Here is a 27,941-nt window from a genome sequence, read left to right on the forward strand (position 1 = left end):
AATACCTTCTTCTGATGTTCCAGGAGCACCTTAATCTCTTTCTGTGTCTGTGTCTTGGTGTCAGAAAGCCATATGGTGAATGATCTTTTCTCATCAGACAACACCACAGTGCTGGCTGTGTATAATGACCCGTCATCTAGAACTCTGAAATCAGGGTCACTGGACAGGATAAGGTCCGCAGACCTGAGGCACTCTTTCAGATTAACTACAAGCAAAAGTTTCCAAGTTGCAAAGTAGAAACACATGCAAAAAGAAAAGAGAAGTGTTAAAACAATGTATATATCTTCTTCAAAATCAAGAAGTAAAATCAAATAAACCAATCACTTTGCATTTACCAAATATTTTAGATTCATTATAAAAAATGTATAAAATGATTCATGTATAAAAAATGATAACTGTCTTTCAGTTAAAAAATAATTCTTGATTGTATACATGTATCAAGTAAGGTATTTTTAGACCTCTACATATTTCTAGAGGGTTATGAAAATGACCTTCCTATTGATGAGATGTGTGTGCTGCAATCATGACAAAGCCAGTATCCACGCCCCCACACACAGCTGAATAAACAAACAGGAAGGTTTTTCCCTGAACACTATAGTGTGAGTCTTTTAAGATTCAGCCAGAAGTTATACACCTGAGCCCAAAGAGCAACAGGGGGTATGAATCTGGCAAACAGTCAAGTAAGGAATGTCTCTCTTTGAAATCTTCCCACTGGCACTCCTGTTACCCACCTCCCACCTCCCACCAGCTCCCCTATGCCACAGTTTTCTCTGTGTTCCTAGTCTCAGCTTTCCAGGGTTCCTCATTGAAACTCTGCATGTGGGTCTTCTCTCCCTGGGAGTTTTCCTCCTGGGAGTAAGAAGTAATGAGATATCAATATCAACAGAACTGTTTTGAAACTTATATCAAAAGTATCAAATTCATCTCATTCTTCAACTGTCAGTTTCAACAACAACTGAACTGATATATTAATGTGCCCTTAAGTAATAACCTCTCGAAGGATTACTGCTACCCATATAAAGTCTTGTCACTTTAATCCAATCCGTCACAGATGGAAACACTGAATTAAAAAAGAAATGAACATCTTTAAGGAACAATGACATATTTCTCTCATCTTCACATTTTTAGCATAATGATAACTTCTTATCTATGCCCCAAAGGAACACACCCTCTCTTTTACATCCTCTTTTTTCCTCCTTCCCATAGGAATTAAAGTGATGTTTGTTTAATACAAATTAAATGAGGCACTTAACCACATATGAGACACTTCACTGAAAAAGTAAATTTGGCATGTCTGGGACAAGTTATATCTCTCTCAACAAAACAAAACACGATGCTTTCCTCTTATACTCCCTAGACCACATGAAAAGACCACCTGGGTAGAACTTCCCCGCTGCTGGGAAAGTTTATAAAGTCTCCTAGTTTCTCCATGTAAAAATGGCTCATTACGTTTGGATGGAATGGCTCATCTTGTGATGTTTCTCAATCCAGCTCTAGCACTGATTAAAAAAAAAAAAACCTGTTCTCATTTTCTCAGCCACTTATCTATACTTCTCTAATGCTTAGAATACTAGGGTAATGAAAGCGTTACATTCCACTTGTAACTTTTTTAAAAAAATATTTTATTTATTTAGAGAGAGAGAGAGAGAAAGAGCACGCACTGGAGAGTGGAGGGAGGGGTAGAGGGAGAGGGAAAGAGGGAATCCCAAGCAGACTCCATGCCCAGCCCAGAGACCAATGTGGGGCTGGATCTCAGGATTCTGAGATCATGACCTGAGCTGAAATCAAGAGTCAGACACGTAGCTGACTGAGCCACCCAGGTGTCCCCTACGTGTAACCCTTTATGTAATCCTTAAACTGTTAAAAAACGTGAATGACTACAAAAATGGGGATTTAGAACATCTGCATGGGAATTAACCACAGAATTCAATGGAGTTATAAAGAATAGAATATATATTTAAAACTATCTTGAATTATATCTATGTATAAATAGACTAAGGCTAATTCCAAAAGGCAATATTTGAATAATATGCTCTTTTCAGCATAAATCAACTAAATTTCTGTTTTAAAAACACTTGTTTTGAAATTTCTCACCTCTGCCCACTATTTTGTCTGCCTCTAGTTTGGAAGGTATATTAAATGTCACCTTTTCGCAGCCTTCACAAGCAAAACTGAAGACCTAGAAGTAAAAAAAAGTCACATTAATAAAGTATAAAGAAAAAGTTTCAGATAAGAAAAATAAATCCTAGAGATCTACTGTATAGTGCTTATAGTGAACAATACCTCCAACGGGGACCTCAAACTCATGACCCCAAGATCAAAAGTTTCATGCTCGTCCAGCTGAGCCAGCCAGTTGCCCACTGCTTCATTTTTTTAAGTTAAAATTTCACATATGGCTATGTTCTACTCCATTTCCATTTCTCTTCTTGAAGGAAGAGTTTTCTCTCTGTTGGCATTCAAAATTCCTCTGTAGGTTTTTGGACTTTTATTATATATGTATGCACCTATAAATTAGGAGCTGATCCTGTGTGCAGTTAAGTGTCTTTATGTATCCTTTTGCAACTTGCACTTTTCACTCAAGAATATATTTAAGATTTTTCTATAACTATGCCACAGTTTATTTTTGCTCATTCCCCTATGATAGACAGACCTTATTCTTGTTTTCCATTTTCTCTATTACAAATGACACTGTAATAAACAGCTTTTCAGTTGCAGAATATTAGGACAGAAATATATTACTTCAATTCCCAAGTTGCTGTCCAAAGTACAAACATCTATTTATATTAATGTCCCCAGAATATTAGATCCCTCTGTTTCTCATATCCTCTACTACAACTGATTATATTTGTCTTTTCTAATTTTTGCCAATTCTATAATTGTCACTTTAATGTGCATTTCCTTAATTTCTAGTGAGACTGAGTACCGTTTCCTGTGTTAATTTTCCATTTACCTTCCGTAAATCATCCATTCATTTCATTTAATCATTTCGTGTATTGTCTTTTTTTAAAATATACTTTACTTGTAAATTTATGTAGATTGTTTTTTTACTCTTTTAGAAGTATCCTTCTAGTAAACAGTGCTTCAGTTTTAAAGTAGTCAAATTTATTAAGCATTTCCTTTAGTTTTCTTTTTTTTAAGATTTTATCTATTTATTTATTTGAGAGAGCACAAGGGAGGTAGAAGGAGAGAATCTTGAACCACCCCCACTGAGTGTGGAGCCCAATTCAGGGCTTCATCTCACAGCCCACGAGATCATGATCTGAGCCAAAACCAAGAGTTGGACGGACACTCAACCAACTGAGCCACCCAGGCTCCCCTCCTTTAGTTTTTTTAAGTAGTCAATTTCATTAAACATTTCTTCTAGCTTATACTTTGGTTTATTAATATCTCCCCCTCTACCCTGTCATAAACGTATTATCTGGTATTTTCTTATAAAAGTTTTAAAGTTACTTTCAACGTTCTAATCTTTTACTCATCAGGAATGTATTTTGTGTGTGAGTCACTGCAGATATCTAATCTTACCCTTTCCTATATGGATAGACAACTATAGAGAACCAACACTGAGCAACTCTTCCCTTAACTCAAAATGATGAAGCTGCATACAACCTCTGTATGGACCCCAATTACAGAATCTATTTCTGGGCCCTCTGCATTATTACATCAGTATATGTGTTTATCTCTGCATCAAAACTATATAGTTTTAATTAATATAGCTTTATTACAGATTGTAGTATTTGTTATGGTGACCCCAATCCCTATTATCTTCCCTTAAATTATGTTTGCTTTGTAAGCTTCCTACTCTCAAAAATTATTATGATCAGCTGACCAATTCCATGAAAAATCTTTCCACATTTTTTATCTGGGAAACTTGTTTACTTTTACTAGTTCCAGTAGTTTGCGAAGATAGTTTAGGATCTCACATGTAGCTAATCCTATAGCTAGCAAAATGGCAGTCAGATTTCTTTCTTCAAATCCTTAACCTCTTTCATTATTGCTATTACATATTTTATCTCATGTATGTGCTTGTTAAGACCTCCAGTAGAATGCTGAATAGGACAAAGTAGTTATAATGACCACAATGGATTTGTTTCTAACTTTAAAGATAATACTTTTACCACTTCACCATTCATTAAGAGTTAGTTTTTTCCTCCCTCCTGCTTTCTGTCCCTCTCTCCCTTCCTTCCCTTTCTTCTCTTCTTTTCCATTCTTTCTTTCTTCCTGTCTTTCTTCATTCATTGATTTTTTAGGGTCAGTGTGTTAAAAAAAAAAAAGTTCATTCCTTTACATTCCTAGTCTACTAAGAATATTTTATAACAATAAATGTAATTTCCCACTTATTTTGAAACATATAGTTTTTCTCTCTAAATACATTACTATGTTAAAATACAATAATGGTTTTCTAGGGCACCCAGTAGCACAGTCAGTTAAGTGACCCACTCTTCATTTCTGCTCATGTCATGATCTCAGGGTTGTGCCATCAAGCTGTATTGGGCTCTGTGCTGGGTGTGAAGACTGCTTAGGATTCTCTCTGCCCGCCTTTGCCTTCTCCCCCACCCCAGCCCCAACTCATGCATGCACATGTACCCATGCTCGCGCGCACGTGCTCTCTCTCTCTCTAAAAACAAACAAACAAACAAAACAATAATAGATTTGGTAATAGAAAACCATCTTTCCATTCCTGAGATAAATATTACATGGACATGATAACTTTTAAATATATTATTGGCTTGGTTTGCTGCTATTTATTTTGGTACTTCAAATATATGTCCATAAGTGAAATCAGGTTACTACAACTCTTCAATATCATACAATCCTTATAAAATGAGTTAAAGACTATTCCACTCTTTTGGTTCTTTGAAACAATTTATATACAGGAGAGATTATATGTTCCATATAATCATGAAAGAATTTACCTATCACAGTCCTGGGCTTGATGGGTATGAAGGTATCTGTGGGTCGAGACATTTAACTTTTAACTCAATATTTTAATGGTTTTAAGTCTATTTAGGTTTTGTATACCTCCTTAAGCCAGTTGGTAATTTGTATTTTGTAGGAAATTGCTCATTCTGTTTTCAAATTAATTGAAGTAATACATTATTTATTTATCTAAAAGATCTGTCTTCTCTATGACTATGTCTCCTTTTAGTCCTAATATTGCTTTATCTGTGACTTCTCTATTTCTTACTTGCTCAACCATAGCAGGGTTTATGTATACTTTCAAAGAATAGCTTTGATTTTGTTGATCATCTCTATTGGTTTTTCTTTTAACATCCTTTGTAAGACATAAATACAAAAGGTCAAGTGTGTGTGTGTATATATATAGTACATATGTTTTAAAATACAGTAAAATGAACACTAGGGAGCTCACCTTCAAAGTTAAAGAAATAGAATGTTACTATTTTCAAAGTTCCTATATACCTCTTCTCAGGTGTATTTTCTTTGTTCCCACAACCCCTAAAAATAATGGATAATTTTTGTGTTAACCATTTACTTCTTTACCTCTGCTTAATTTTATCTCACGTATATGTGTCCTTAAAGAAGATACAGGTTTATTTTGCCAATTTTTGGCTTTTACATATATGCAGTCGTATGCTAATTGTCTGCTACTTGATTTCTTCACTGAAATGATGCTTGTGAAATTTATCCATGCTGAGCTTACAGTAGTAGCTCATTAGTAGTAGTAGCTCAGTAGTAGTATAGCACATGGAGACGCTATCTCCATGTGCTATATAGTACACTATTAGAAAGAATGTATAATTAATTCATTAATATAATTTTTGAAAAGGATCATATTCATATATAGATTTTCAGTTATGTCATGTTTCTTGACACTATAACTTGATACTCTATTTGTGGAGATTGGCTATATTATTGAAAATAAAATAAAAATGTAAAGCCACCATCTGATTAGTAACGACAAATTAATGACCTTTAAAGTTATTTTAAAAATAACTTTTGGGGGCGCCTGGGTGGCTCAGTGGTTTAAGCCTCTGCCTTTGGCTCAGGTCATGATCTCAGGGTCCTGGGATCGAGGCCCGCATAGGGCTCTCTGCTCAGTGGGGAGCCTGTTTCTCCCTCTCTCTCTGCTTGCCTCTCTGCCTATTTGTGACCTCTCTCTCTGTCAAATAAATAAATAAAATATTTAAAAAAATAACTTTTGTATAGAAGAATGCCCAATAAAAAAAGAAACATCCAAAAATAATTTTAAGATTAATGAATTATGGATTGACTATTTGAAGTATAAAAGATGGTCTTTTTTTTTTTTAAAGACTGTCTTTTAATGGAAAATACTCCAGGTCAGCTTTAAATATCTGATTTATAAAGCCTGGAGCTACAGAACTTTCAATGAAAATGTAACAAATTGAGTTTTAAAAAATGATGACATAAAGTATTGTCCATGTGGTCTGAGAAAAATTAATTGCCCTGTTTCATTTTATAGTATTATTCAAATTTTATTAATTGTGTGATAGAAAGCTTATCATACAAATAATTAAATCCTGATAAGAAAACCCAATGCCAAAAAGAGAGTGAAAATGAGAAGGGTTATCTGAAATTGTTTTACTTTTCTCCTGTGTACAGTTTTACTGTGAATACACCAGTAAGCTTTCTAAAATGAAACTCTTTTCAACAAGAGAGAAAAGAAGCTAAACAATGGAAATTCATGCAAAGTCTGAAAAATAAACAGGATCAACTTAGCTGAGCATAATAGTTTTGAAATTTTAAAACAGTCATTTTTCCTATAGACACTTGCCTTCCGCAAAATGAAAATATTACCTTTCAGATTCTTACCAGCTCATAGGTAAATCAAAATATTGACCTCTCTGTACTCTCACTCCGTAGATCATGCAAATAAATTTCTTTCTAACTAAACTCCTTGTCAGACAGGAATTCTAGTTAAATGGAAAGCATGATTAACCGCAGGTGACCACAGATTCCATACATGGAATGCTAACTACCAAGGGGATTACAACAGGACACAAAAATGTGCATAGGCTCACATATATTCAGTGATTCAGAAGGTGTTTCAGGATCTAGCTGTATCTCAAAATGAACATCAACAATCTCCTTTTAAAAAGCTAGCTGATAATGCAGCCATCAAATAGATATCAAAATTCTGACTTTCTCAGGATAGTGGTTTTAAAATAAACTAGTTACTTCTTTTGTTTGCCTTAGCCTTTTTGTCACTAATGCAAAAATTAATAGAAATTATTGTACTCTTATTTTTAAAAGATTCATATGTCAAATGTCATCAAGAACAACAACAACATAAAGTCTGCTAAAGGAGTCACATTATTCTTGTTAATTAATGCAATAAAATCTGAAAAGATAGAATGCGCATTTGTCAGCGTAGGTGCAGGTAGGATTCTGATACTCCAAAGGAAAACAGTATGTTAAGCTAGAAAGGAAAACACAATTTAAATTCCTTCTGAAGGTCTTTTTAGCAAAATTGAAGATTCACTGTTCTCAAGAACATATTATTTAAAATATACTGGATGACAATTCCCAAAGTGGATTGGGTATGCTGAACAATATTAAACATATCTTTGAAAGGTACTGTTCTTTGTAATGTGGTAGGACAGCTGAGCAAATGACCTAATGCAAATTCGTTCTCAATTTTATTTGCATTCAGAGGAGAAATGTTTTAAGAGACACTCAGTACTTTCAACAACAGTGGGATGGTCTGATGTGTTTACTTTCTAGTTCCCACCCGGCTTCTCAGCTCTTTTCTTTTTGTGTGTGTGTCGTACGGCGGGGGGTGGTCATTGGGAATTAATTTTGTGACAGTAGTTTAGAGTGTACTGGGAATCGAGAGCTCTGAAAGGGGGAAGCAGATGCAGGAGAAAGGTGCAAATGGGAAGATGCCTCTGCTTATGGGACAGCTGAGTGGGAAGGCTAACCTGTTAAAACTACCAGTTTTGTGTTAAAGACTTGCTTTGAAGAGCTCTCACTTCAAACAAGGAATTGTTTTTGAGAGATCCATTAAAGTATCTATAAAATGAAAACTGTCTCTAAAGTGTTACACCATTAATACTATACTGAGTCCTGTGAGTCAAAGGGAAATACAGTGGATGGTCAACAGAGGTCTTCCTTCACCCATCAGGGCAGAAACTGAAGGTACTTGTGCACTGGGGGTTTTGGATTAAAGAAATTATACTATGTACACTCTCCAGTATTCGAGTCTCCAGATAATCCCATTCAGTCTAAATTTAAGGGAATTCTTTTTTTAAAATAATCCTAAACGAGTATGTCTAATACTAGAGCTGACGCTATCTCCATTTGGACCGACACGCACTTTCTTGCCTTGCCACGCCCCAACACCTGCACCGCCATTCCTGTCACCATGACAGTTGCTTGAATTCCACACCCTCCCCTCCAGGGAATACAGGAAAGATCTCGCTAGCACAGTACCTCTGCAGTTTCTTCTCCCCATTCTCCAGTCCCTTTCCCAGAGAAAACACAAAACACTCAATTCATGCTTTTAAACATAAAAACTGGAAATTCTTCCAAATTTATCACGAAAGAGCACACTTTAAGGGCAGTTCCCATTTGTAAAGTCATTTCATCAGCTCCTTTTGTTGGAACAGCTGCCTTGCAAATCAACGCCCTCATTTGTACAAGTCATTGTCCATAAACATTTCTTAGATCATAAGTACCAACCCAATATTTGTAACTCTCTGATTCAAAGAGAAGACAAGGCTTTTTGATCCATCCACTCGCCCTGCTTCAGGGCAGAGGAATCCTTGTAGACAGAGCTGACCTACTCCCCAGTTAGGCGGGTCCTCCCCGTGCGGGACCCCACGACCATCCCCGAATGCGGGGAAGTGGGTCTGCTGCTCCTCTCCACGGCCCTTCCCGAGCGCAACCCTAGTCTAGTCTGAAGCGTAATCGAGCCTTTGGAGTTCCGGATTTTTCGCTGTATGTCTCCCATATTCTCGGAGAATTATCCCTAATTTCCTCTCCAGGTGAATCTCGTTCGGAGTTGCGGGTTTCCAGGGCACAGAAGACCCGAAGCTGGGCTCCGGGCTTGCGCAGTCCTTCCCGGAGAGACACAAAGTACCACTCAAACCCACGCCTATTCCACCCCTCCACCCACCCCGACTCTAACCTCTCCGCTCCACCCCAACAGCCCCTCTCCCACCGCCCAATCCGGATCCAGCCTTCTCACGCCCTCTTGCCTCAGGCACGCTTCGCCCCCGGCAAGGAGAATCGTGGGTGAGCTCTGAATAGCCTTTAGCAGAAGCAACATTCTGGAAGCTGGTGTTTAGAGTTAATTCCACGCGGGGACCGAGAGGCACCATTCCAGACCCTCCGTTCGCTAACGTCCCCATCCCAGGCGACCCTGGGGTGGTGCAGCCTCTTGAACTTCATCTCACGTCTTTTACTCACTCAGAGATCCTGAAATACCTGACCCAGCACTGTTCGTCCCTCTCCACCCAGACGTGCCCCGATCGTCATCCCTAGCCCGGGGAACTAGGGGAAGAGGGCGAGCCCTAGGCGCCCGCGAAGACCAGGAGAGCGCAGCCACGCCGGAGCGCCACTCGTAATTCAAACAGTCGGACGTAAAGTCCCAAACACAAAACCCAGCCCGAGTCGTCCCTCCAAGGCTCGTTTCCTGCTCTCAACCGTCCGGGCCCAAATTTGGCTCGTCCTGCCAGGCAGGACTGAGCGGAGCCGCGGCCGTCTGCTCTCTGTCCGCTTCGCCCCGGTTCCACTTTCCCCGCGGGACCAGGGTGGGTGCAGCCCTGCAGCGGCCCGGCTCCCGCCCGGGCTCCCACTCACCGCGAGGCTCAGCAGCAGCCTGCCGAGGGCTCCGCGCGGGGGGATCCGAGGCTGCGCGGTGGCCATCGCGGCGCAGGGCGGGAAGGGGGAACCCAGGCGCCGGGCAGGAGGCGGGAGGTGAGAGCCCACGGAGGTTCGGCGGCGCGCGGTGCGGGCGTGCCTCGCTGCCACTCCTCTTTAAGTCTCCTAGGCCTCCGTCAGGCTAGCCTGCCCGGGAGCGCGTTCTCTCCAGAGACGGGATTGGACCCAGGAGACGCCGGGCCGCCCCTCCTGGTTATTTCTCAAGTTTTATCACGCGGGAAGCTGGGGAGCTGCCCTAGCCTGCCCCTCCGCTCGCCAGGGGCCAACGCCGAGTGCTCGCTGGCGAGAAAGCGGTCCCAGCCCCACCCTCGGCCCGCTTTCCCACGCCCCTCGTCTGCCCCGCGGCGGTCCCGCCCCGCCCTGGTCCGCCCTGCCCGGGCCTCCCGGATTGTCCCGGGGCGGACCCCTTACCCGCGCGCCTTCCCGGTGCAGGAACCAACTCCGCCGGCAGGTATCCCTGTCCCAACACGGGAGCTCCGGAGTGCCAGGAACACCTTTGTGATTGGATCAGGGGATCCTCCCTTTAGCTTCTGATCAAATGCTGGGCAGCATCTCTTGATTAATACAACATGTATATATTCTTTCCAAATTTGACTAACATTGTAAGATAAAGGACGGGGGAAGAATTATCCCAAGTGGCATGAATAAGTATTTGGTATACCAGAAATTAAAACCAAGTAGAAGAAATTCTGGTATCTGGCCATTTTAAGTACCTAAAATATGAATGATTACATTTAGAGCTTTCTTTACTGTCAAATTGGTGACCTTATATGTGAAATGTTGATTTAGTAATTACACGGCAATTGTACTAAGGTGCCATTTTTCAGTTTGCCCTAAAAGGAAAAATCTATCACACAAAACCCCTTACTCTAAAAGGAGGCTTGCAATCCAATATGACTCAACAAACTTGTATCAAGGCTGTTTTGCGGGGCATTGAGTGAGGGGCTAGAGGAAAGAGAAGGTACAAAACCTAGTTCCTGCCCCAAGTAACACAAAGTCTAGAAGGGAATAAAGGCAAGCATTACGGTCCAACATGGTAAATGTTTTAATAGAGAAGTCACTTACACAACATGTAAGCACATTCTTTCATTTCTCTCTAGATGAAATTTTGTGTCCTCAAATCCCCCACTTGGAAGATTGAGAAGGAACTCCTTGGATGTGTTGCTGCTCCTCAAAGTTCACGTATAAGTTCCAAGGTCAGATTCCTCAGATACTCCAGATTAATCAGGAAAGGTGCCAGGGCCTTCATTCATCCTGCCCTGGTCAACCCAGTAGGCTGCTTGACTGAAGTCTGGGGCTTGCTTGAATTTTGGTTTTTGGACTTAAAATTTTGGACAGGAATCTCAGCATCCAGTCCCATCTCTGAGGCATTCAAGGCACCCATCAGAAATCCTGTCTTAGGGGTGCCTGGGTGGCTCAGAGGGTTAAGCCTCTGCCTTCAGCTCAGGTCATGATCCCAGGGTCCTGGGATCAAGCCCCACATGGGGCTCTCTGCTCAGCAGGGAACCTGCTTCTCCCTCTCTTTCTGCCTGCCTCTCTGCCTACTTGTGATCTCTCTCTCTGTCAAATAAATAAATAAAATCTTTAAAAAAAGAAAGAAAGAAAAGAAAATCCTGTCTTACCTCTAGAGACCTCTGTATGAAAGAGCTTTCCCAGTCTCAGAGAACGGTCTCCAAACTTCTCTCCACTCCAACCATTTTCACCCAACCCAAGACCTCAGGGAAAGTCTCTCAAGGATACTTCTGGCCCCAGCCTGCCTTTAGAAACACAAATGAATCATGGCTTTCATGTAACATAGATGACACCATGGATTGAACAGTGTGCTTTCAAAATTTGCTTGTTGGAGACCTAACCTCCATATGGCTGTATTTGGAGACAGGACCTATAAGGAAGTAATTAGCATTAACAAGGTTATGACAGTAGGCTCCTGATCTGATGGAATTAGTGTCCTTATGAGAAGAGCTCCCCTCCTCTAGCTCTGTCTCTCTCTATTGCTCCCTGTCTCTCTGTTCCATGTGTGGATGCAGTGAGAAGGCGGCTGTCTACAAACCAGAAAGAGAGTTCTTACCAGAAATCAAATGGACCAACAAATTACTTTTGGACCCTTAGCCTCTAGAACTAAGAACTAATGCTTGAGATAAGAACCAACGGAGAAAAGGAGAGGGCAGAGCCTGTTTCAGACAAAAAGGCAAGCACAGTGCTGAAGCATTAGAAAGCCTAGTAACAGTTCCCTCCATGGGGAAACAGATAGGGAATTTTTCAGAACCTCTGACATTCAGAAGTTCTATGCCTGGGAATTAGGTTAGAAAGGTAGGCTTATAACAAACTACGCTGAGGAGTTGAATTTTATCCCGGAACAGACGAAGAACCTTCCACTCAATCTGTTGAAATGGTTACTAACTACAGTTACACAATCATCACTGTTGGTGAGTTAATGAACTCATTAACTTCATTTGCAACCTGTTTATGTGCTCATACAGCTTTCCCTTCATACTTAGGGAAATAAAAATCTTTGAAATGTTTTTCTCTATTCTAAGTGGCCCTACTTTTCAATGATTTCAATTTCATCTGCATGAGTCCGACCTGTTCATTACTGTCATCCAAATGCCTAAAACCATAAAATAGCTATATCTGGTTGTTTGAGCTGTGCTGTGTGACTGAGGAGATTGCTAAGCCTACTGACTCTGGAACAGTTACTCTGAGCTTCCATTTTTAGATTCTATAAAATAAAAGTTATAGGAGCCTATTCCAGAAATCCTGTAAGAAAGCATATTGGGGATATATTCCATTTATATTGCAAATTTTCAGTGCAATAAGAATACTGAATAACTGGGTATAATAGTTTTAGTCACTGAGTTGTTATGTCCTCTTTTGCTACAGCATGTGCTTGTCCATCATAAGTAGATTAGACTAAGTTCGAATGAAAAATGCATTTTTATAGTTTAGAAGAATCATCATAGGCAGTTAAAATTATAAATGTGACTTAAGGATAAATGAAAATTGCTTTAATTTTTCCTATGTAAATTATAATATGAAATGAGTTTGTTGAAAATCTATTTAAAATATGAGCCTCAGTTTGAATATAGTGAGAACTGAATCCTTCTATAAAGTTGACTTTAAATCATCATGAGACATTGTAAAGCATAAAGACTTATTCTGGAATGTCTTTATTTTAATACCCCATTTCCCAAACTGCCGAAGCAGTTGGAAGTCACTCCTACTACGTAATGTACAAGAATGGAAAAGAAACATATTATATTCCCTTGTTATTTCTTAGTTTGAAGGATAAGAGCAGCAATAATAAAGGATCAAAATGGGAAGTGATTTTAAGTTGAAGTACAAAACTTCAGCAATCCAAGTAAGTTCTAAAATTTTCAGAAGAAAGCAAACCTAAGATTACTAACAAGAGTTGACTGTACTTAGGAGGAACCTCTGGCCACAGAAAGGGTAATGACCTTAAGAGGCAGGAGCTAACCCCAGACCCACTGAGAAACCTGCTTTGCACAACTCAATGCCAACAGGTGCTGATCTCACACACTTACTTGCCTCTGTGGCTTATGTGGGCGGTGACATGGCAAGTGTGGGTCTCCCCAAACACGCCTATAAAATACAACCAGGGCAACTGAATGATGTTTGGAGTACACCTGCTAGTAAGGAAAGAGAAATTTGTGAAAAGAACCTTAAACTAAAACAAAGTAAAAGATTCATCTTGAATAATCCTTCTTGAGACATAAAATCAATTCTGCCATGATATAGTAGCTCAGAATCATCTTGAGAATACCACTTAGAATAAATGGTCACGGTAATACGCAGTAATCGGGCAAATTATTTGTTGGATCAGCAGTGAGGAATACTGTACATGTGTGTACTCAAATGCCAGGAGACCTTGCAGACTTTATTTTTGGAAATTAGCTCTCCTTAATCTACCCACTTGCTCTTTCAGAGAGACTCCTTCCTCATACTTGGGAACCAAGCAGCAAGTTTCCTCCAGGAGTAACCATCTCTGCTCCTGCCACTCAGGTTCCAGGAGAAGATGCTGCTTTTCCTGCATCACCTTTCCAAAGTGTGACTAGAGGCCCTCAACTAATTTCCCAGAACACCATTGAGAGCAGCCTTGACTTTTTGGTCCTTTGAAAAGACTGCTGGAGACTTGGGGATAAATAGATAATTGAAGTCAAGAAAAACCTATAATATTGAAGAAGAGGAGGAGGAGGAAGAAGGAGGAGGAAGAATAGAAGGAGGAGGGGGAGGAGGATACAAGGAAGAAGAAGAAGAAGGAGGAGGAGGAGGAGGAGGAGAAGAAGAAGAAGGAAGAGGGGGAAGGGGGAGCAGAAAGGGAAAAAAGGAGGAGGAGGATAAGGGGGGAGAGAAGGAAGAAGAGGAGGAGAAGGAGAAGAAGGGGAAGAGGAAGAGAAGGAGGATGGGAGAAGGGGGAGGAGGAGGAGGAGGAGGAGGAAGAGAAGAAGAAGAAAGGGGAGGAGAAGAAGGAGAAGGGGAGGTGAAGAAAGAGAAGGGGGGAGGAGGAGGAGGAGGAGAAGAAGGAAAAGGGAGAGGAGAAGGAGGAGGAGGAGGAGAAGAAAAAGGAGGAAGAGGAGGGAGGAAAAGAAGAAGGAGGAGAAGGGAGAGGAAGAGGAGGAGGATGGGGAGGAGAAGGAAGAGAAGGAGAAGAAGGAGAAGGGGGAGGAGAAAAAGGAGGAGATGGAGAAGGAGGAGGAGATGGAGAATGAGAAGCAGGAGGAGAGGGAGGAGGAGGAGGAGGAGAAAAAGAATGAGGAGGAGAAGGGTGAGGGGAAGGGGAGGAGAAGAAGGAGGAGGAGGTAGAAGGAAGAGGAAGGAGAGGAGGAGGAGGGGGAGGGAGAGGAGGAGGATAAAGAGGAGAAGGAAGAGAAGGAGAAGGAGAAGAGGGAGAAGGAGGAGAAGAAGGAGGAGGAGGAGAAGGGGAGGAGGAGAAAAGAGGAAGAAGAGAGAGGAGGAGTAGGGGAGGAGAAGAAGAAGAGGGGGAGGGGGAGGAGGGGGAAGAGGAGGAGGAGAAGAAAGAGGAGGGGAGAAGGAAGAAGAGAGGAAGAGGAAGGGGGGAAGGAGAAGGAGATGAAGAAAGGGGAGGGGGAGAAGAGGAGGAGGGGAAAGAGGAGGAGGAGGAGGGGAAGAAGGAGAAGAAGGCAGAGGAGGAGGACAAGGAGAAGAGGAGAAGGGGGAGGGAAGCAGAGAGGAGGAGAAGGAGGAGGAGAAGAAGAACCTATAACACTGCATTGCTGCCCAGGAGAAGAGCCATCCGAGAATCCCTGTCTGCCTCCCTCCTCTCCTGTCTTCCCACAGCAGGTACACCTCCCATCTCTATCTCCACCCCCATGGAAATGTTCCAGGAAGCTAAGAGAACCTCATGTCTAGACCAAAATGACCCTGACCTCCCAAGGCAGAGAAGTGTCCGCTTTCCCCTTTCTATGTGAGGTCTGTAAGGTCCTAAGTTGACACTCAAGGATTAATTTCTACCAAGAGTAATTGAAAGAGGTCTATACATTCCCTTCAGGAGAAAACTCACTCCCATCCACAGAGGTGTGGCTTTTTACTCTAACCTTGGCAACAGTCGTACAAAATTCAGACATGTACATTTCTCAAATTCAGAATTATCCAATATAAATAACACCCTGACAATCGTCCAGCTAGTTAGAATGTGCCAGGCTCAGAAAAGCTTCTTTTAGTTTGTCTTTATTAATTAATGAATCAAGAATTATTTTAACAGTTTTATTCTTCGTCCACTAAAATCTTCAGACACCCTTACAAATAGGCCTTTTTAAGGCAGTAAGTGGTCTTCCAGTGACTCCTCACAGTACCAGAAGGAACCATGATTTCCACACAAAAAACAAAACACCATTGTATGGGTGATAACTTCCACCAGGAACTGGCCAACAGCAGTATAACAAAGCCCTGACTCAGGGTGAAATTTTAGTCCCTCTCATTGTGGAATCATCCTGTAATTCTTCACTTCAGTCTTCTTCAGAGTGGAAATCTCCACCCAGTGGGTGAGGTTGTAGTTTCTTCTGAACATTCTCATGTCCCCAGGAGCTCATTGTGTGCATCTGTCTGTTCAAAGGGCATTGCTCAAGCAGGAAGGTTTACAGGTGTGAGTGGGCTGACTTCCAGATCCCATGTGTCATTTATCTCCACATCATCCTCTGATTCACTGCCCCATGAGCCTTCTTTTCTCCCACACGTTTAGGAGGACGGTCCCTTGACATCAGCCTGGGAAAGCAGTGTATCCCCCCGCTGAAATGCCTACCAGCTAGGTCAGGAAGCAGCCTCTCCCACCGGCTCCCTGTGGGCAGTAAATTATTTAATTTAACTATTTAATTCAACTATTATTCATTTATGTTATTAATTCATTGTATTATCAATTATCTAGTCATTATTTTTACTTAAGATTTATTATTTTTATTTTTACTTTACATTTTTTTACATTTACATTTACATTATTTTTACTTAAGATTTATAATTCTTGATTTGTCTTTTCTTTTCAGTCTGCCGAGTTTCCCAAGCCTTTCTGTCATTAGATGAGGTTTTCCACCAATGAGCTATTTAGTGTTTACTAAATTATTTAACTGATGCCACCATAATAATTTGTTCTTTTCTTGCACAGTTTTCAAGCGTCATATTTGTGTTTGTCTTTCAATGTTATAAGCTACTCACATTCCGAACTGGTAACTTACACGTACCTATGTAAGTTTATGCCAGATTCTTACTCCTCTAAACAACCCTAAGGCAAGAGTCCTACCCAAACCTTTACAAAAGCAAAAACGCAAAAAATGAAGGGCTAGTAATATTCCTAGTAGTCATATGGGCATGTACCAAGAAACGTATTTCGTTGTCATCTTCTACTTTGTTTTTTTTAATTATTTATTTATTTAAGTAAGTAAGCTCAGCTTACTTAGTTGGGCCTCAAACTCCCAACTCCGAGATCAAGAATAAAATGATCTTCCTGCTGAGCCAACTAGAACTCCCTCCTCTCATTTTTAACTAACTTCACAGAGTTCTCAACATGTTCAATAAAACTGGTTATTTTCCCCAGATTCCAAATTCTGCTCAGATGGTGGTCAGAGGAAGGTCTAATCTTAACTGTAATACTTTACTTTTAAAATGAGAATCTTTGACCTAAATCTCCTTGCCAGGCCCCCAAAGTAATAAATATTTTTTATAAATGTCAGAATAAATGATTCTAAACTCAAAGGCATCCATAAGAACGTCTTTATTTCCTCTTCAAGAGAACAGTAAGCAGCAATCAGATATTATCTGGAACAGCTTCTCAACCATCTAATGATGAATTATCTGATCTCAACTGCTGTATTGTTCCACAGGTCTAGGCAGAGATCAAAGACCACTGTCTGCCACACTCCTCTCATCCAGGATGGGTGGACAAGAAGAAGCTGGGATGGAACAAGCCCTATGGATGTGGCATTGACATCCTTTCTCTTTTATGCTGACCTGCCTTTCTATCATATTTCCAAGATAATTGAGAGCAGTGTTGCCCAATCTCAACTTTTCCTTTCTCACTTGGTACCCTAAGAGTCATGTTTTCTCTCACTGGAGATACTGGGAATTGATAAGCACACACGAGTTTTTATGACCTAATGGAAGACAAAGGACATCTTATTGTCTATCACGTTCTCTTGTTATAACATATAATGGTTCCCTGAGAATAAGGTGGTCTGAGCTTTGCTCTTCCAGGCTTTCCCATGACAGTTTTCCAAATTCATCTATTCACAGAAGGACATACTGTATGATGGCAGTTGGCCAGGAATATGCTGTCTTTTTCCCCCAAGTCTGTCCAAAGGCCTCTAGTTCACTTCTCCCCTTAATTTCCTCTTTTAATTTTGGAACAAATGGGGGCAATGTTCTTCAGTTCACAAAAATCTTTGTACTTTGCCACTGTTGAGACAAAAAAGACTGTTTTGGCAACAACATAATATTAGCAAAATGAAGAAAACCACTTCAACAATAATAAGAATTCAAGGGGTGCCTGGCTGGCTCAATCAGAAGAGCATATGACTCTTGATCTCAGGTCATGAGGTTGAACATCATTTTGGACATAGAGATTATTTAAAAAATAAAGAAAAGTAAACAAACCAAAAATACATGTCAGCCTGACCTGGGTACTCTAACCCCAATTTGTTTAGAGATTATAAGTAAAGTTTTAAATTGTTTGTTAATGTATTTGAAATCATTGTCCTATGTTATTTCATAATCTCTGGCCTCTCCATCTTATAAAAATATTAAAAATTTTTAAAAGATTTTTGTTATTGATTTGCTCCAACCATGTGATTGATCTATACCACTTGAGAATGTCCTAATTTACCTCCCCCAGCTGGTCCAGATGCTCCTGGACCCTTTTATTTTTCTCTATTGAGGTGTAATTTACATAGAATAAAATTCATAGACCTCAAATGGACATTTCAGTAACTTTTGACATATATATGTATATATACTGGTGTTGACCATCATTCAAATCAAGATATAGAACATTTCTTTCACCCAAGTCAATACCCATCCCTACAGGGAGGCAACCACTGTTCTACTTTCAATCACAGAGTAGTTTTGACTTCCTTGTAATTTCACACAAACGGGATCACACACTGTATTGCCATCACACATTGTTATCTATCACTGCACCTCTTTTTATCTGTTGGATGTCACTTCTGCATTATTCCTCAATTTAGTGGTTTAAAACAAGAACGGGTTATCTCACTGTTTCTATAGAACATAGGTGTGGCTTAGCCGTCTCTGGCTCAGGAGCTCTTATAAAGACTGTATAGTAAGGTGTTTAGCTGAGGCTGCATCTATCTCAAGGGTCCACAGGATCTGTGTCTTAGTTCACTTCTGCAACTTTTGACAGGCTTTCCTTGATGACAGCCAGAGACATCAGTTCCTTGCCACATGGTCTTCTCTAGGGCAGCCCACAACATGGGAACTTGACTTCCCTCAAAACCAGCAAGAAGGTATAAGGTGCCCAAAGTGGATGCCACGATTGTTTTGTAATCCAGTATCAGAAGTGACATTCTGGCACCCCTGCCTCATTTTGTTGGCTAGAAGTCACCAGGGATACTCTTAAGTGAACCAAAGGTGATTACAGGAAGGCGTGAGTACGGGCAGCAGGTATCTTTGCTTTTGTGTTTGGCATCTTTCATTTATCCTACTAGTAATTAGAATAATGACTTGTTTTACTTAAAATATAAAAACTTTCGCAGACTGGTCATAGAATTTTAGTGTTTTCTTCTCTCTTTGCTGGTTTACATTATCAGAATAAAAGAGAGTTGATGAACATTTTGGTTTTTAAATTCAAGTTTATATCCCACCCACTTTTGAAAAAGAAATTTAATCAAGTTAAATTATATAAAGTGGATTTTTAAAAATCTTTATTTAAAAATGCTTTATATAAAAAATTATATAAAGCAGATTTTTAAAAATCAGATATCAGTAAGGCAACAGAAGTGGGTCAGTTACTACCATTGAGTCCTGGATTTTGCTTATAACTTCCTGGATATTCAAGGTATCATACTTCTAGTTTTGGAGTTACATAGCTCTCATTGTGCAATAAAAGAAAATATGAAAATTCATCTCTAGTGTTAAATATCATCTTAGCAATGTACTAGCATGTTAAGAGAACCATTAGGTAAACAAAATGAATCTCATTTTCAAATATGCTGTTTCAAAAACTTCAGAGCGTTATTTAGATGTGATATTCCAACATTGAACATCCTCGGATGTAAATGGCATTTAAATGTAACTCTGTCCTATTTCATATGGGATGACATTTGAGTGTGGGCCATCCTTTTCTACAGTATCATCCATCAGCACAGAGAACCCTGGATTGCATCAGGAGATCTGCTGGGAGGCCATTCAGTTCCTCCTTTTTAAGCAGTCCACTCTACAAGTCTTAGACTTCCTTTAAAGGAAACATGGTAAAATGACTAAATAACAAATGATAGGATATTGTCATTTTAAATTTCCTATTCAAACGCTAAGACTCAAGAGAAGAACTTTGTCTACATTACAAGAGACTAGAAATTGCCAAAAATATTACAAAAATATTACTGGCCACTTTATTCCTGAAGAATTCAGTTTCAGGTGAAGACAAATGAAACAAAGGATCAAAAGTCCCAGATTTAAGACAGAGATCTGTGCCTTAAGCCACTTACCAGATTCATGTGGGTATGGAGCTAAAACAAACTAATCCAAGCCCCCTTGCCCTGCACCTGGCATATAACTGCACATACCACAGACATTTGAAATACAATCTCTTTAACTTGGAAAAAGTTTGACAAAGTTTTACTGATGCTAGATTACCATTTCACTCATATTCAATTAAAACAGAATCAATAGAAAATTATAACTGAAAGTGATTCTCTGTTGAATCTAGTAGAACTCCTGATTTTACTGAGGAAAATAGATACCCAAAGAAGGAGTTACGTGACTTACCTGAAAATAAGAAGGTTGAGATAAAACCCCAGAATTTTAGACTCCTATTCCTTTCTCTTAGATAAATTTTATAGAGATAAATGAATGAGTTAATCAAAATCAAAATGGTTGAAAGTAATAGTGCTGCTTTTTTTTTTTTTTTTCTTTCCTGCTTAAACCTAAAATGTTTTGGCAGGGTTTAAATTATTATTGTTCTTGGAAGAAATGGTATGTTCAACTATAACTGTCAAAAAAAAAAAAAAAAAACTGGATCTGCAAGTTAAACCCTGTTCTGATTTCTAGGAAACCATTCAAATTCTTCTTTTTCCTATAGCTTATTTTCTGAAGCCTCATGTGCAAAGAATCATATAGAGCTTTGGAAATATTTTATTATGTAGAAGGTTTTTTAAAATGATCTTTATATGATTTCTATATGTGTTATGCAAAAAAAGGGATTTAACTGATGTTTATTAAAAAACTTTGTAAAAGAAAACATTAAAACATAATTATAATAATGTAAGATGATGAATTTTTTTTTCTTTTTGGCTTCAATTCAGTCATTCGCTATGAGTATAAGATAGATGTTCATTGTAGGCTTGACATAGTAAGGCTTAAATTTACAGTTTTTTACACAGGTCAGCAAATCTTAATCCTAAAGCTTATGAGCTTTTTTTTTTTCCTCTAAATTTCATTCCAATAATTTCCCCTGATTTTATAAATAATAATATTCATTGTAAAATGGAAATACAGAAACATATAATGAAGAAACATTCCCATCACCCCGAAATTATTGTTCAATATTTTAGTATATTACATACATTCTGATATTTAAATGAATTTGGGATTATACTGACCTATAGAATTATTCTACTTTTTTGTTAACACTATATTTTATGCCCTTCTTATTCAATTAGTCTTCAAAATAAAATGATTTCATGACATTCCCTTGTCATCATTATCATAAAAATATCAGTAGTTACCATTTTTTGATAAATTTCAGGAGTGAAACACTAAGGTAGAACTTTATATCGATTTCCTCATTTATTCCTATTTTGTCTCCATTTTGCATGTAGGGAATCTGAGGCTTCTGTGACTTTCTAAGTTTATCTAGTTAGTGAGAACAAAACTACAACTTGGATTCATGTCTTCCTGACTATAAGTCAGTATCTATGATCATTTTATACATTACATTACCCTCAATTGTTGTGCACTGTATCACAGTAACACATTATAAATCATTTATTTTCCTGTTACAGAATATTTTATTTAGTTCCAATTATCCACATATTTAATGCCACTGAGACAAACATCCTTGCATGTATATGGAATCTTTGTACCATTATCTTACTTCTTTAGGGTAAATTCCTTTTATTGGATTTGACTGGTAATTTTGCAGTGAAGCTAGTATGTTGACAACCACCCCCTGTCCTCCACCTCCGGCTTTCTGAACATCTCATTCCCTATAAGTTCCCCTCATGTTTTTGGTTCCTAGAAGTTTTCCAACTGGCCCTCTCTCCATGGAAACACTCATTGAACTGAAAACTCTTGACTCTTCCTGCATATCCTTTTCCTGTTTCATAGGCCATGATGGTCACCCTGTGAACATTACCTGTCACCCTACCTGAGATGGCTTCCACACAGCAGCATAGTGTGGCCAAATAGCTGTCACTTCGTTTACAGAGTCATCAGATGCTCTTGCTCTTGGCCTCTCTGTTCTTATTCATCTCTGGAGGTTTGACAATCCCGATTTATATTTGGAATATACGCCATATAATTTGGATGCATCTTATTGGCTAGCCACATTTATATAGCAAAATCAGTTCATTTTTATTGATTATTTACTAACTGTCCTGGTCCCACAATCATATCTTAAGATTATACCTCTGGTTCACCTCCACGTGGTGAGTAGGAACGATGGAGTAGAGTACATTCTGAAATGGTTCATTTACTGAAAGTGTAGAATTTTACTAATTGTGTGTTTCAACTCTGGTAGAATTCTAGCATTTAATGCATCTCATATGAAGAAGAAAGCTGAAAATACCTAAGTGTCGTAAACCTCCAAGCCATCACATAGACCCAGTCAGTAAGTTCCTATCAATAGTTCTCAACCTTTAGAGGATGTACAAGTGAACTGGGAAGCTTATTGAAAAGTGAAGGCTGCCATCCTTCCTTCCTGTCGTCCTTATGATTCTGATTCCACCGGGGAGTTTACTTGGACAAACACGACAAGTGATTGGATGCAGATGGTCTGCAAACCACACTCTAAAAAATAGTGCAAATATTTCAGCAAACTTCTTCTTTAATTTTTGTCAACTGCAAAAGAAACAATATTCTGCTCTGTCCTCTCTCCTGCATTCTAATATAACAACAAAAGGAGGCAGCCAGTAGAAACTCTACAGTTCTGAACTCTTAGCAATGTCCAGATTTCCTGCTTGGGCATGAGGGTATTGTCACAAAGGAGATAAAGAGTGGTACAAAATAGCCCCTGACTTTTCCTTTGCACCGTCACTACCAACAGAGGGCCACCAGTGAGACTCTTCTCCTTAGTCTCATATGTACCTAGAATTTAAAACATATCCAACGGGTTTGAAAGTAAAGAGTATGTCCCAAAGCCATGACACAGCAATACTCCTCTGTAAAATAACATGCGTGTCTTTTTTAATAAAATAAGCTCACAGTGTTCTGCTTACTATACTAGCTATATGCCAAGCACTAGTTTTCATTTCCTGTCTTGTCAACACTATTTCTTTTGTTTTACACGAGGACTCTATGCTGTGTGTTTAATTTAAAAATGCAGCTGGAGGATGCATTTATCTGCTCTATTTTTAAAAAAGCGAAGCAGAAGTGACTTACGCTGTTCTGTAGCTATTGGGGTAGTAAGGGACAGCGGAAGGTGAGGACAGAGGACCCACCTAGGAAGGAAAAGTAGGATCTCACTTTCTAAGATTTCAGTTCTCAGACTAAAACCCAGACCCGGGTCAGAGGAAATAAAAGGCGGCATATGGACGTTTCCCAAAAGCCAAAAACCCAGAAGCATAATTGACTGGTTATTTACTAAGCTTTGCCCACCATTCACTGGGTGGGTCTGTTCCTTAATAGAGCAGGACAGGTGTCTCTGTCTTCTGTATTATCTTCAGGCCACATTACCAGCTCACAGTGTGGTAGAGTCACAGTCTCACAGGCTCAAAGCTACAAGAGTCTTTTTCTTTCCACTCTCAACTTCCTCCTGGCTGTGTTCTTGAGCACCATGGTGTCCTGTTACAGAGTGCTGTCCCACTCTAAGTCAGAGGAAGCTCTGAGATCTGCACTTTTCTTGCTTCTGGTTTCTCAAGATACTTGTTGAGTCAAGGCTTGACTCTCAAATTTATAAATAATTAACTTGGATTTGGCAAATTTTACAATCCTGTGCTCCAGACACATAAATGTCATATGGCTAGAGGGAGATGGTTTTTGAATTACATCTTTTTAAGAAGTTGTATTTTTGTAAGAAAGAAATGGATAATGAGTAAGATACTGCACAAGGAGGCACAAGATAAGAGAATGTGTGTGTGTGTTGGGGGAGGGAGTGGTTTACAGAACTGGTATTAGAATGTGATATGCATTTCAAATTTACCTCTAAAATCGCAGGCCGTTAGGCAGGAGAATGCCATGATCTTATTTGTTGTTTGACAGCAGGGAGAAGGATGGAAGAGGGAAGAGATTGGAGGCACAACCACTGTTGGAGCTGAGTGATTCCAAGGAGTTGAGCTGGGATACTGGTGGGAGGAACATATGAACAGGAATGGAGGACAATAGGTAGGGTCCTCATACTCACGGACACTTGGCTTGGGAGTAGTGGAAACACAACTTCACTCACTAGAATAATACAGTTCTTTTGCATCATCTGGATTTTTTTTTTTAAACTGTATTGAGTATTTACCACATGCCAGGTATCATGTGATGCATTTTAGAGGCATGGCATCATTCCATGCATTGGACCATTCCAACGTTGGCTCAAAACTATATCATATCTTGTCTTGCAGTAGAGTGTGTGGGTTGGGAGAATAGCTAATTCATCGTGTACCTTCTCATACCAGCACAGTCTTTATTAGGCAGGCCTTACATGGCTATACTGGGAAGGCATTAGATGACTGTATGCAATGAACTAACAGTACTTCCTTCATTGAAGTAGCTCCATCCATTTCTTAGGGAAATCTCTCAAGGAGGCAAAATCTGGTGACTAGAAATTGTATCTGTTTTTCATTTAAGTCTCAAGATTTATCACACTGATTTGTGGTTTATGGATTAGATGTAGCTTCCTGAATACCAAGAAGGAGAGACCTGGAAACAATTATGAGTCATCAAGTTCCCAAAAGGCCATCACAGATAAAAGGCAGTTGGGCTTTTGGGAAAGACGAATGGGAACATCATGGCAAGATGTCAGCTGTAAGGTACAATGAGACTTGAGATCAAAGCTATGATTATCCCAACTAAGGCATTCCCTTCTCTTATGATAATAATAGCAGCTAATGTATATTGAGTGTCCCTTCTGTGCCAATTCTTTTAACTCTTTTAACTCTGACAACAAAACTATGAAATGGACTCTTAAAATCCCCACAAATAAAGGTCATATAGTGGAGGAAACTAGACTCAAAGTTTAAGTGACTTCTCAAATCCCACAGTTAGTAAGGGTGGAGTTGGGATTTGCATCAAGGCACTCTCTGAAGTCTTTGTACTTTCAGGGTTACCCTGAAGAAGGCCAAATGTCTTAAATTCCCCAGGCAAGCAATTGCTTGTCTCTGAGAAAAGTCATCTTTCCAGCTAGGAGAGAAGCCTAGGAAGGGCATGGCAGGAAGAATCTTAAGCATATATAACTTTCATAGTGCTTTAGAATTAGTGCCCATTTTTCGTAGATGTTCTGCTTTCCACCCGATTGGAACTAAATAGTTTCACAGTATTTCAGATTAGGCAATTCTTTGTAGATACTTCAGAAATCTTTGCAATATTTGTTCTGAACCATTGGATATGTAAGACTCAGTCATCAGGTAATCATTATGAAGAGACATATTCTCAACTGACAGACATTCTAAAGTAAAGCAAAAAAATCAGCTTTCAATTATTCTATTTTCTTAATTGATCTTTGTTAGTATGAATTGGGTTGTACATGTGACGTATTTTAAATCATTTAGTGGGGCACCTGCGTGACTCAATCGGTTAAGCATTTGCCTTCAGCTCAGGTCATGATCCTAGTGTCCTGGGATGGAGCCCCGCATCGCGCTCCCTGCTCAGCAGGGGCCTGCTTCTCCCTCTCCCACTCCCCCTGCTTGTGTTCCCTCTCCCCCTGGGTCTCTCTCTTTCAAATAAATAAATAAAATCTTTAAAAAAAAATAAAATAAAAAATTAAATCATTTAGTATTATAGGAGTGCCTTTTAGGTGGACAACTCTATATGAATTTCATGCTTAAAAACCATTTTTTATTCAAATGTCTTATAGCCACCCTAGGAAAGGAGTTATACTATTATCCCCCATTTTATGATGAAATTAAAAAAAAACAAAACACGGACACAGAGAAACCATGCAACTTAAACAATATCCCATAGCATGACAACCTTTAGAATAGCAAAATTATGTACATGTGGTGACGACAATGGACCAATGACCTCTCCACATCAAACTAAAATTCTGAAAAATATAGAACACAATTCTAAAGAATAGACTCACCGCTCAAAGTAAGACAAATAAAATCTTGTAAGGTCATATCGGGCACATGATTAACAAACTTACACTAATATTTTGAAACTACTTGATTTACTTTCTCATAACTAGCAATACACAACATTGTAGACAGGATTTATTTAAAATAACTTTGAGAAACAGTATTTTTGACTGAACAATAATGAAACTATTAAAATGATAAAATTGAATATGGAATAATTACCCAGTGTTAATCTTTAAAAGTAACTGTTATAATCCAGACTTGTGAATTTCAGATATGCTCATTATTAACAAATGTTACTCTCAAAAATACATTTAAAATGTTCATGTAGTTAGTACACATAGAAAATTCATTGAAATCAGCCATGAAAACTGGCCTGGAATTTGGTAGGCTGTTCAGTTTAATTTTGTCTTATTGTTTCAAAATATACATAGTTTGGCCCACTCTACGTTTGTTAAAAACTCTAATTTTAAAATATGAAAACAACAACAACAACAACAACCACAACAACAACTTCTTAAACACATAGATACGACTAGCCATTTCATCTAAAAAGTTATAAAATACTTATTCCTGGAGAGCTTTCACGATCCCTGTACCTCAAAGCTTATTTCAAAAACCGTCATTATTTCGCATTTAAAAACTATATCCTTGCATTGAAGATAGGAACTGTAAACACGCTATTATATACTAACTATCCACGTTCTAATTTTAACATGCAACAGAATGTTGCATCTGATAAAAGCATGACTTACTTGTAGTTTCAATGACAAAGTTAAAGTTCCTTTGTTGAGGAAATAACGAAGCAAAGACCAAGATACTTGAAACAGTAACGATTTCAAGAAAAACAAAGACTAGTACACTTACATAAAACACAAACAGAATCACTCACTTTAGAAGAAAAGTGGTTTTTTAAAATATTTAGATTCTCCAACCCAAGTAGAAATTTAAAAAATAAAGAAAAAAGAAAGAGAGAGAGTGAGAGGGAGAGAGAGAGAGAGAAAAACAGAGAGACCAAGGACCAAAACCCTGCAAAGTAAAAATACATCCTTAAAGCAGTTTTTAAACTTAAACTTTGCTGTCCAGGTAGATTAACCAAGAAACGTAGATTCAGCACAGGATATTATATAGAGTAAAACAGAAACTAAACTCTACCAAAATGGAGTTGTATTACCAGTCAATGCCTGGTTGGGATGCTCCCTTTGCATTAGAAAGAAAGGTAATGTTCTAAGAATAAAACATTATCAAGGATGCAATATACACACTTTACAATGTTCAGGAGAATAGCAGTTCTCAAGCACCATACAAACAACTAATTAAGTAAGTAAGTGAAGTTAATGTTAAAGTGAGTTCTCTACAATTTTCTATTAGGTTATCCTTTAAGTAGTGTATGACACACATTTGAACTCATTACATTCGATTGCACAATAAACTGGCTATTGTCATTATACCCAAATGTAAACAATAACACAGACTTCTTTAATTTTTCTATCTGTAGGTCTCCTTGGGTTCGAAGACAACTAATTAATAACTATGCAAAACTTGGGAGATTTGTATATGTATTTACAGCTTTTTTCTGTAAATATGCATATGTTTAAAGAGATACCATTGAAATAAAGAGGGGAAAACCTGAAACAGCATATCCAATTTTTTAAAAAACATGGGCTGTAATGAAAATAGTGCGGATGGGAGGGAGATAAAGCCACTGGCTTTTGCAGACTTATCAGAACAGGCTCATCTCTTTATGCATGCTTCTGCTAGTGCCCTAAACTTGGGTTCCAAATGATCCAAAAATTCAAGCCCATCTTCTTCTTGTCGTTCACTGCAACAACCTATAGAACCAGCCACCGATCCTTTGCCTTCGTAGTTATACGTAAGGACATAGTCTTGAGCATGTCTGTGCTTGTCATCCTGATTACACAGTTGCACCTTCTGCCA

The 27,941-nt window shown here is 39.0% G+C and overlaps 2 protein-coding genes across 5 annotated transcripts in view; both read right to left on the reverse strand.

The window, feature by feature from the left end:
• The window catches only part of DSC3 (desmocollin 3), a 43,612-nt gene extending 33,766 nt beyond the window's left edge, over positions 1–9,846 (reverse strand). Inside the window, exons 1-3 of the mRNA XM_046025311.1 lie at positions 9,781–9,846; positions 2,095–2,179; positions 6–205 (exon numbers count right to left, since the gene is read on the reverse strand). Coding sequence (XP_045881267.1) covers positions 6–205; positions 2,095–2,179; positions 9,781–9,846 — 351 coding nt within the window. The remainder of the gene's footprint in view (positions 1–5; positions 206–2,094; positions 2,180–9,780) is intronic.
• A 16,033-nt stretch (positions 9,847–25,879) lies between these two features.
• DSC2 (desmocollin 2) overlaps positions 25,880–27,941 on the reverse strand; it is a 38,226-nt gene continuing 36,164 nt past the window's right edge. For 2 of the 4 annotated variants that reach the window (XM_046025528.1, XM_046025527.1), the window contains exon 16: positions 25,880–27,935. In XM_046025528.1, the coding sequence (XP_045881484.1) occupies positions 27,738–27,935 (198 nt within the window). In that variant the 3' untranslated portion in view covers positions 25,880–27,737. The remainder of the gene's footprint in view (positions 27,936–27,941) is intronic. The other 2 variants (XM_046025530.1, XM_046025529.1) reach the window with 1 other exon arrangement.

The sequence above is a fragment of the Meles meles genome, chromosome 12, assembly GCF_922984935.1.
Source record: "Meles meles chromosome 12, mMelMel3.1 paternal haplotype, whole genome shotgun sequence".
Classification (NCBI taxonomy): domain Eukaryota; kingdom Metazoa; phylum Chordata; class Mammalia; order Carnivora; family Mustelidae; genus Meles; species Meles meles.